At 42.5% G+C, this 10553-nt stretch overlaps 1 protein-coding gene across 1 annotated transcript; it reads right to left on the minus strand.

Annotated features, from left to right (window-relative positions):
- Positions 1-952: 952 nt before the first annotated feature.
- On the minus strand, positions 953-9824 carry THUMPD1 (THUMP domain 1 NAT10 acetyltransferase adaptor). The gene is made up of 4 exons (XM_034426264.3): positions 9364-9824; positions 6221-6407; positions 5422-5670; positions 953-3323 (listed from the first exon to the last, which is right to left on the minus strand). The coding sequence occupies exons 1-4, from the start codon at positions 9769-9771 to the stop codon at positions 3025-3027; spliced, it is 1143 nt and encodes a 380-aa protein (XP_034282155.3). The 5' UTR covers positions 9772-9824; the 3' UTR covers positions 953-3024.
- Positions 9825-10553: the final 729 nt, after the last annotated feature.

Consider the following 10553-nt stretch of genomic DNA (forward strand, 5'->3'; position numbering starts at 1 on the left):
TAGTTTCTGAATAGGTTAAAAAAACATTTCCACATAGCAGTTGCTTAAAACTTCCTTTTATTCCTTTTGACTTGGAAATTGCAGTTGTTGTTTTTCTGGCCAAGCTGCAAATCACTTTCTTTCCACTTTTCTAACATCTTTCAATTTTATTGAGGGAGCCAGACCAATAAAATGCAATACAATCGTTTAAAATGCCGAACCGCCAAAATTCTGAATTTTGTTATGTCCGGGACAGCTTTTCACAAATGCTTTTAAAGTCGTGCTGGCATCAGGATTATTTTATGTGTAAATGAGGATTTCTTAATCCAAGGTAGGCCACTGGTTCATCGTCCTATGTGTTTTAATTAATCAAGTAATATTAGCTCTCAAATGGTGCATGCACATAGTTTCTACATTCAAAACACCTTTTCACTACAAATTGAATTCTTTCCATTACTTTGGATCACAATGTTGAGGTCACAAACGTCCCCAATCAAAGCTGTCTATTTGGCCATCAAAACAGGTGTCTCAAACTTGAGGTGCTTTGCATACTCTAGAGCAGAATTTTTCAAATGTGGTAACTTTTTAAAGATTTATACTCTTTAAACTCCCACAATTCCTCAACGGGCCATGCTGGCTGGAAAATTCTGGGCGTCGAAGTCCACATCTTAAAGCATGCTGGCTGAAGGATTCTGGGAGTTGAGGTGCATACATCTTAAAAGTTGCCAAGTTTGAAAAACACTGCTCTAGATTCTCCTATCTCGTGTGTGTGTTTGTGTGAGGGGTGTGTGTGTGTGAGAGAGAGGTATAAATAGACAATATAGATGATAGATGATATATAGACAGACACAGGGACAGAGTCATGGGAAATTTTTCTTCTACAAAGAAATTTTTCTTCTGCACAGATAGCAATAGGTGAATAAATGAGCTAACACTGATCTGTTCGTTTGCATGCTGATTTTAAAAGGCAGAATTGCTTTCACTGATCATTTATTTTCACACACCAAATCTCGATTTTTACAGACAAGTGTAGTTTTAAAAAAAGAAGCAAAGAACATGTGTTAGCCAATCTGTTCCAAACAAAAAGGAGGTCAATTTAATAGAAAACGACGTACAAAAAAAAGACCACATACAAACTGGAAAGTATTATACCTCTGCAAAGATGTTACGCTGTGAATGTTTATTTTCAGACAGAGAAAAGCTGGATTTTTCTCTCCTTAATATCCCCACAATTACGAGTTTGGAGCATCAACATGTCTTTCTAACAAGGTAACTGCAAATAGAACATTTTTCAACAAAAGATGTGTATTTTCCCTAAAGCCCCGTTCGGTTAATATTTTACAATTTGTTTAAGAAGGCTTTCTACAAGCAAGCCCATAGAAGTTCCTCCAGGCTCAATAGTCACCTGTTAAAAGAGTTACAAGAGAAACCTGAACATCTTCCCAGATCAGAAAAAGCATCAAAACATTAAAACTATCTATTCTCACAGACATGGAGGGGTCTCTAAACTTGGCAACTTTGAGACAGGTGGGTTTCGACTCCCAGAATTCCTCAGCCAGCCATGCTTGAATTCTGGGAGTTGAAGTCCACAGGTCTTAAAAGTGGCCAAGTTTGGAGAACGAGATCTCAGAGGTGCTGTTTTTCCAGAGGGGATCAGAATACGAGATCCCCAGATCCACGGAGATGCCAGCCTAAGAGGAGAGGATCACTTTTGTTCTCAAGTCATGCTAGACTTCGCATCAGGATGCTGGCTTGGTAACTAGATCGTGATCACATGAAAATTTGGCAGTAAACAGCTGCCATAATTTAGCTGGGAAAAATCTACGATTTGGAAACACAAACTTGTTGAGGATGAAGAGTTAAAAACTGCCTTGCAAAAAAACTACAAACGAATAGGCAGCTGTTGACTTGCCTAATCCTGAATAAGAAAACCTGGGAGTTTTTTGTCATAATAATCAGAATAAGGTAAAGGTAAAGGTAAAGGTTCCCCTCGCACATATGTGCTAGTCGTTCCTGACTCTAGGGGGACGGTGCTCATCTCCGTTACAAAGCCGAAGAGCCAGCGCTGTTCGAAGACGTCTCCGTGGTCATGTGGCCGGCATGACTCAACGCCAAAGGTGCACGGAACGCTGTTCCCTTCCCACCAAAGGGGGTCCCTATTTTTCTACTTGCATTTTTTACGTGCTTTCGAACTGCTAGGTTGGCAGAAGCTGAGACAAGTAATGGGAGCTCACTCCGTTACGCGGCGCTAGGGATTCGAACCACTGAACTGCCAACCTTTCGATCAACTAACTCAGCGTCCTAGCCACTGAGCCACCGCGTCCCTTAATCAGAATAGAAAGGGGTCATTTTAAAACCTTTAATAAGCCAACTTTTCTAGTATCGACTACTTCTACTTCCAACCTCAAGCATAATTTAGGAACGATCCACCACCACCCAACCCTCACCTCCCAATTCTGACTGCATTTTTGCAATTTTAACTTTAAAAAGCCAGAACGTGGGGCCATCTGTATTGGGGGTGGGGGGTGGGGGTGGAAACCAGCAGAAACATGTTTGGCTGGTCAGCATAGCGTCTTTTAGCCCTAAGGATAGGACTCATAAGTGGCTCTGGGTCAGGAAACGGCTAGCCAGTTTGATCCAGCCACAATAATCTGTTTTATATGTAACATTAAACCCTCGGGCAGGGCTGACCATCTTTGACAGCATTAAAACATATGGACTTCAACTCCCAGAATAGCTGACTGGGGAATTCTGGGAGTGGGAAGTCCACAGGTCTTAAGAGCTGCCGAAGCCGGACAGCCCTGAATGACAGGTTGTGAAAACCATGGCTTGAATTGTTCAGTTGGAAACCCTCTCCTCTCCCCCAAACCCCAATCCAGAATAACTACTACAACGAAGCAGGAATGGTGGGGGAGATTGTCTGAGACAAATGGAGCTTTAGCCAAGTCACCTAGAGAACAAACATCAATCCCTGACATCAACAACCAGCTACCCATCCTGCAGATTTTTCCTTTTTTTTTCTTCTCGGCTCTTTCATTCACGGTGCTAGTCCTCATGATTGTCATTGGAGGCGGTCTCCGTCTTGTCTTGGTGCTCGTTTTGGTTTTCCTTCTGCGCTTCAGGTGTTTTCGCTCCGGGGGTGTCGTTCTCGTGGGATGCTTTAGGAGCCTCTGGCTGCCCCTCGGCTTTGCTTTTCACCACCTCCTGAAGGTTGTACTTTCGGAAAAGAACGTAGTCCTTAACCACACTCAAGCAGCAGATGTTCTTGATGATCTCCACCACGATGGTGTATTCGGGGTTACTCAGGTCGACCTTGTTTTCTGGGTTGAGGTGGCCCACTACGCCTGCAAAGCAATGATGGAAAGGAGGCAGGAATGACTGCCTTAATTCAATTTCATAACTAGTGGAATGATACGATGTTTTGTTTTATGTGTCTAGGGAGATTCTCAGTCATCCAGGACATGGTTGTCCCAAAGGTGCATTTTTTCCAAAAGGCAACTGGACTTTGTTTTGCCTTGAAGACGTTTCGCTTCTCATCCAAATAAGTGTTGTGGCCCCGCCCTCCGAGCCTATCTCATCGGAGGGAGAAGGCTCCGAACATGAGGGAGAGGAGTCGGCCAGGCCTCCCTCTCCAGGCCCCTCCCCTCTGGCACTGCCTCAAGTGCCGGCTGAGGAAGAGGAGATTAGCCAGGAGCCAGGTGTCTCCGATGAGAGCGAGGGAGGTGATCTGTCGTTCCTGGATCCACGCCAACGAAGGCGTGATAAACGGTTGCAGCAGTTAAGGAGGCGTGCTAGGGATTAGGCTGAGTCACTGGACCACACCCCAGAGACTATATAAGAGAGTGTGGTGGCCATTTAAGACTCTGTGACGAACAAAAACTAATTCTGGCTAGTCACTTGAACAACGCTTAAAGCTGCCGAAAGGTTTTTTGTTTGGAACTGGACTATTTATAAAATGTGTGTATTGCTGTTTATCTGGTGAAGGGATATTCCGTTTATTGAAGTAAAAGCACTTGGCAGTCGGTGCTCGTATTGCTGCCAAGTTTCTGATAACAACCTGTGTGCGTGCCAAGTGCTTTCTTAACCCTCGGCTGGCTGTGTTTGTGTGTGTGTGGAGACGGGGACAGAACAATAAGCTTCTTCAGTTCTGACTCAGAACTGAAGAAGCTTCTCGGATGAGAAGCGAAACGTCTTCAAGGAAAAACAAAGTTCAGTGGCCTTTTGAAAAAACACTTTGGGTTTCATTCTTTTTTTTGGGGGGGGGGGTAACGTTTTGTACATTCTTATCTTTTGTCTTTTTTCCCCCTGCTAGTTCTATGGTTGAGTGTCTTTAAAAAGAAAACAATGTAAAACCAGTGGTTTTATTGGGGAGGAAGAGATGGCACCGAGCGTGGTCTTAGAAATAACTTTTGGATTGGTGATCTGCTTGAAGTTTTAGGCGTTTGGGTGCTCTTTTCACACACAAAATGCATTCTGAGACAACCTGGTTTTCTCTAGGCATTTTAAGACAGAAATCCCCATCAATCAATACTAGACAACACAGTATCAACAGTAGAGACCTTCAAATTTCTAGGTTCTAGCATATCTCAAAACCTAAAATGGACACCTAACATCAAAAACGTCATCAAAAAAGCACAACAAAGAATGTTCTTTCTGCGCCAACTCAGGAAGCTCAAACTGCCCAAGGAGCTGCTGATCCAGTTCTACAAAGGAATTATTGAGTCTGTCATCTGCACCTCCATAACTGTCTGGTTTGGTTCTGCAACCCAACAAGACAGAGGAAGACTTCAGAGGATCATTAGAACTGCAGAAAAAACAATGGCTACCAACCTGCCTTCCATTGAGGACCTGTATACTGCAGGAGTCAAAAAGAAGGCTGTGAAAATATTTACAGACCCCTCGCATCCTGGACATAAATTGTTTCAACTCCTACCCTCAAAACGACGCTATAGAGCACTGCACACCAGAACAACTAGACACAAGGACAGTTTTTTCCCTAACGCCATCACTCTGCTCAACAAATAATTCCCTCAACACTGTCAAACTATTTACTAAATCTGCATTACTATTAATCTCCTCATCGTTCCTATCACTCATCTCCTCCCACTTATGACTGCATGACTGTAACTTCGTTGCTGGTATCCTTACGATTTATATTGATATTTTTTCCTGATTGCTTATTTATACCCTATGACTATTATTAAGTGTTGTACCTTATGATTCTTGACCAATCTATCTTTTCTTTTTATGTACACAGAGAGCTTATGCACCAAAGACAAATTCCTTGTGTGTCCAATCACACTTGGCCAATCAAGAATTCTATTCTCTACCTACAGGAACATAAAGTCTTAAACCCTCATTCTTAAACCACACTGCAAATCTACCGTGGATTGAGATCTACCCTGGAAGAGAAAAGCCATCATGGTTTGCCCTTGTGTTTACCTGCTAGCTCTTTTATCACTTCTTCCCTGCTGAGGTGGCTGTTATTTCGTGCCTTGTAAACAATCTGGAAACTGCCCTTTTGGGGGCTTTTGAACCAGGGTTCGAAAAAGGTCTCTGCATACCGCTTCATGTCTTCGAGAAAGGCTTTGCAGGTGCCCGACACGGGCAGCATGCGCAAGATGACTCTGGTTTTCTTCTTCTTGGTGGCATGCATGTCCTTTAGGATGTGGTGGACCAACTTCTCAGGTTCTGCAAAGACACACAAGCGTGAGGATTCAAAGGAGAGGCTGTTTCAAGTGAGAACCACCGGCCTTTTTAGAAGCACAGTTCCGTTGACGTGAAAAAGAACTTAAGGTAGTCCTCGATTTATGACCGTAATGGAACCTGCCCATTATGGTCATAAGCCAAGTGGTCGTAAAATCAGGTCCATCATGTGAACAGACCTGATTTTACAACCTTTTCTTGTGGCGGTGGTTAAGCCAGTCATCATGGGCATTAAGTGAATCCGCAGTCATTAAACAAGTGTTGTGGATGTTAAGCCAACTCATTGTTCACGATGTTTGTTTCTTGCCCCCCCCCCCCCAAAAAAAAAACAAAACCCCAGGAGTAAAATTTTCAGCATGCTGGCTAGGAATGAATTCTGGGATCTATCCAGGTTTTTAAATTGCCAAGGATGGTTGGGTTGTTTTTTTGTTCTTTCGTAAGTCGTTTGGGCTCTTTTAGGGAGGGTGATGTATAAATAAAATTAGGAGTAAAACAAATCATCATCATTTTATTGGCAAACTCTGTGCACACATACCAACACCCAGCGTTCGAATGAAAACCACGTTGTTAGCACCACTCTCCACCGACTGGAACCGACGCTGCTTCTGTTCCGTGGAGGTTCGAATCTGATCCACTTCTTTTTTCAAAGCTGCTTCGGCATCATCGTCTTCCTCCTCTTCCTCCTCATTCCCAGAGAGCCTGTCCTCATCTTGGTCTGCAAACTTAGCACAGGCAAAGAAATACATAAATACAAAATACATATTGTCTTACGGACCACAAGGGAGCCCAAAATTTCCACTCCTTAAGGAAGACAGTTGGGTGACATTTTGTAACCTTTCCTACCATAGTTAAGCGAATCCCCGCAATTGTTAAGTGGCTGAATCTGTCATTAAGCAAATCTGGCTTTCCTGCATTGACTTTGCTTGTCGAAAAAGCCGGCTGGGAAGGTTACAAATGGTGATCATGTGACCCAAGGAAATGCAACCGTCATATATACATGCCAATTGAGTGGTGCAGTGGCCTAATCAGGAGGCTGTGAGTTCGATCCTAGGTAGCGGCAGATATCTCTCTCTCTGGGCACAATGAGTAAAACATCTGCTGTGAACTCTGCATTGGTGACAGGAAGGGCATCCGGCCAGTAAACATTCTGCTCCATTCAGTTGCCCCGACTCCACCCCAATGTAAGAGATTATGGAGTCATTAAAAGAAGAAAAAAAAAGGTCATTAAAAGACCAAAAAAAAAATACATGCCAGTTGTCCGGCATCCCAATTTTGATCACGTGACCATGGGGAGGCTGCATTGGTCCTAAGTGTGAAAAGCCATCTTATATAATATAATATAATATAATATAATATAATATAATATAATATAATAACAGCGTTGGAAGGGACCTTGGAGGTCTTCTAGTCCAACCCCCTGCTTAGACAGGAAACCCTACACCACTTCAGACAAATGGTTGTCCAATATCTTCTTAAAAACTTCCAGTGTTGGAGCATTCGCAACTTCTGGAGGCAGGTTGTTCCACTGATTCATTGTTCTGTCAGGAAATTTTTCCTTAGTTCTAGGTTGCTTCTCTCCTTGATTAGTTTCCACCCATTGCTTCTTGTCCTGCCCTCCGGAGCTTGACTCCCTCTTCTTTGGGGCAGCCCCTGAGATATTGGAAGACTGCTATCATGTCTCCCTTAGTCCTTCTTTTCCTCAAACTAGACATACCCAGTTCCTGCAACCGTTCTTTATATATTTTAGCCTCCAGTCCCCTAATCATTTTTGTTGCTCTTCTCTGCACTCTTTCTAGAGTCTCCACATCTTTTTTTACATCGTGGCAACCAAAACCGAATGCCGTATTCCATGTGTGGCGTAACCAAGGCTTTATAAAGCAGTATTAACCCTTCCCGTGATCTCGATTCTATCCCTCTGTTGATGCAGCCTAGAACTGTGTTGGCTTTTTTTTTTTTGGCAGTCGCTCCTTTCAGGGGCCGTCATCACTTCCGTTGTGCAACGAATGGTTGTAAGTCGAGGACTCCCTGCATTACAACCATGTTTATACCTTTTCCCACTCCAGGCCATAGAAAAGAAAAAATAATAAGAGGGTAATTGATTTGTGTAAAATGATATAAGAGCCGAGGTGGCGCAGTGGTTAGAGTGCAGTACTGCAGCTACTTCAACTGACTGCTAGTTCAGCAGATCAGCGGATCAAATCTCACTGGCTCAAGGTTGACTCAGCCTTCCATCCAGGTGGGTAAAATGAGGACCCAGATTGTTAGGGGGCAATATGCTATTTAGTATACTGTCTTTGGTGTAAGCTGCCCAGAGTCCTCGGAGAGTGGGTGGCATAGAAATATGAATAATAAATAAATAATAAATATGTTAGATAATTTCTTTTTGTTGTTGTTGTTGTTTTTTTAAAAAAGAAGGTAATTAGTGGGGATTTGGGAAAAGCTTTTATTAAAGAGGAATTAGTAATTGTACCAATTTATGACCGGATCAATGGCTCGTTCGGAAAAGATTTTTGTAGGTTTATGTGTTTTAAAAAATAAAAAAAAGTTGTTCAAAAAAAAAAAAAAAGCAAAAAAAAAAAACAAAAACCCAATATAAAAGCAAAACAATTGGTATGAATGGCTGAAAGATAAGGAAATAAATAAGGAATGAAGAAGGGAAAGAGAAAAATGTGATAGATCAATTAACATGTTAGAGCCTTGATAGTACAGTGGTCTACGCACCCTGTTATTAACACAGCTGCCTGCAATTTACTCCAGGTTCGAATCTCCCCAGGCTCAAGGTTGACTCAGCCTTCCATCCTTTCTAAGGTAGGTAAATTGAGGACCCAGTTTGTGGGGGCAATAAGCTGACCTATACGGAGGATTCCGGATCTGCGTACCTTCCGTCGCACGCTTAAGACGTTCCTATTCCAGCAAGCCGGCCTGACCTAAACTTTTCCTCTTTTAAATGGGAATTTTAAATTTGGTTTTAAATTATTGGGGTTTTAAAATGGTTCAGCCAAATTTATTTAATTTGTTTTATCTCTATTTTAAATTTTGTATTTATATGTTTTATTTTATGGCTGTTCACCGCCCTGAGTCCTTCGGGAGTAGGGCGGTATACAAATTTAATAAAATGAAAAATGAAATGACTTTGTATAAATATACAAAAAGTATGAAGGCTATTGCTTAGCGCATTGTAAGCCGCCGAGTCTCCAGAGAAGGGCGGCATATAAATCAAATTTTAAAAAAAATGAAATACAATAGGAGAAAAAGGCTGAATAAGTTAACATTGTAATATCTGTAAATATTACTATATAGTAAGAAATGGATCACTGTTAAGTAGCTGAAAAAGAAACTTAAGATTCTTGTATGTGTTGTACGTCTATGTATGTCTTTTTAACTATGTTTAAAATAAAAAAAACTTTTTTTATAAAAAAAAGAAAAGCAAAAAAAATAATAATAATAATAAATCCGGCCCAGTTTGTCACAAACCAGCAGGAAAGCCAAGAGAGAGCTGCCAAAGTCGTATGGGGGGGGGGAGAGAAACTACATTTCCCAGCATTCCCACCGGGCACTTTGCTGGGCGGGAACCCTGGGAGTTGTAGTCCCGAGACTTCCAGGCTGTCCCCCCTGGAAGCCAGACCACCACAGCCAGGTAAGGGAAATCCCCAGTGGCTTCTTTTCTCCCGGACTCACCTGCTCGGGCCCGTAGAGCTGCTCTCCGTACTCGCCCAGCAGGCTGTAGGCTTCGGCCACGCACTTGCGCTCGTTCATGTTGCAAGTGATGAGGATGCCGCACATGCCGGCCTCCAGTTGATGCCGACCGCCCGGCCGGGCTCGCTTAGCCGCCTGCGAGTACTGCCCTTTGGGCGGCCGTCGCTTGCGAGAGGCCGCCGCTGTTGCTGCTACCGTCGTCGCCGCCACCACCGGCGGCGTTTCCACGGCAGCCATGGGGAAGGCGGCGGTTGAAGGGTTGCGCAGGCGCAGCAAGGCGCCAACAGGCCCGGCGGGCCTTAATGGCGTCATCAGACCGCGCGCCCCCCGGAGCGTATTTTGTGATAGACTGTAGAGATAAGAAGAAGAAGAAAAAAAAAAGTAGACCATAGAGTCGAGGCGCGAGAAATTCGAGGCTCGGCTGCTGTGGCTCCAGCTAGTGGCCGTCTCGAGTTCTGCAGCCCAAATCTGAGGGGGACTGAAACGGTCGAAAATGAGCGCGAAAGGACACTAAATTTGTGCAATAAAACTCTTAAACGGAGAGAAAGTGATAAATCACATAGATTAGTTGATAGACAGACATGGAGAAAGGAGGTAGATAAAGGTAGAACGAGATAAGAGAAAGAGAGAGAAGAGCATGCAAATCTACAAGAGATTCCTAAGGATAAAATGTGTTTTATTGTTTATTACTTCTTCCTTACAAAGGCACCTTCAACAGCAAAACCAAAACAAACAAACAAAAAATAAAAAACTTAGGAAAACGTCTATTGGAATTAGATGTCTAAAAACCATAAAAGGCCATGAAGTTATAAGACACACAATTATATTGATTTACATGCAGCAAAATCGAAAGGAAAAGATAGAAATTAAAAGAAAGAAAAAATTTGGATATGGATTAAGCATAAAAGAATTGTAACCGATGGATACACTTTCTGTAACTGTAATGGTCGTTTTATGTTTTGGTTTGCTTAAAAAAATATAAAAAATTTCAAAAAAGAAAAGAGAAAAACATGCAAGAAAAGAACAAAAAAAAAACCCCACTAAAGTTATAAATCCTAGTTAGGTTTCTCTGTGGCTTCTGCTTCAAACCTGGTTAATAAAACACAGCTGTTGTGTTTGCATTTACGTACCACGCAAATAAACCATATACTGTGGGTTTTTTTTAAAAAAAA

Source organism: Pantherophis guttatus, chromosome 14, assembly GCF_059756535.1.
Source record: "Pantherophis guttatus breed Tessera chromosome 14, ASM5975653v1, whole genome shotgun sequence".
In the NCBI taxonomy this organism is placed as follows: domain Eukaryota; kingdom Metazoa; phylum Chordata; class Lepidosauria; order Squamata; family Colubridae; genus Pantherophis; species Pantherophis guttatus.

Coding starts and splice junctions, on each gene's coding strand:
- THUMPD1 (XM_034426264.3), bottom strand. CDS start 9,771: ATGGTCTACTTTTTTTTTTCTTCTTCTTCTTATCTCTACAGTCTATCA. Junction 6,408..9,363: donor AGCTCTACGGGCCCGAGCAG/GTGAGTCCGGGA, acceptor GCCTGTGCTAAG/TTTGCAGACCAAGATGAGGA. Junction 5,671..6,220: donor CATTCGAACGCTGGGTGTTG/GTATGTGTGCAC, acceptor GTGTCTTTGCAG/AACCTGAGAAGTTGGTCCAC.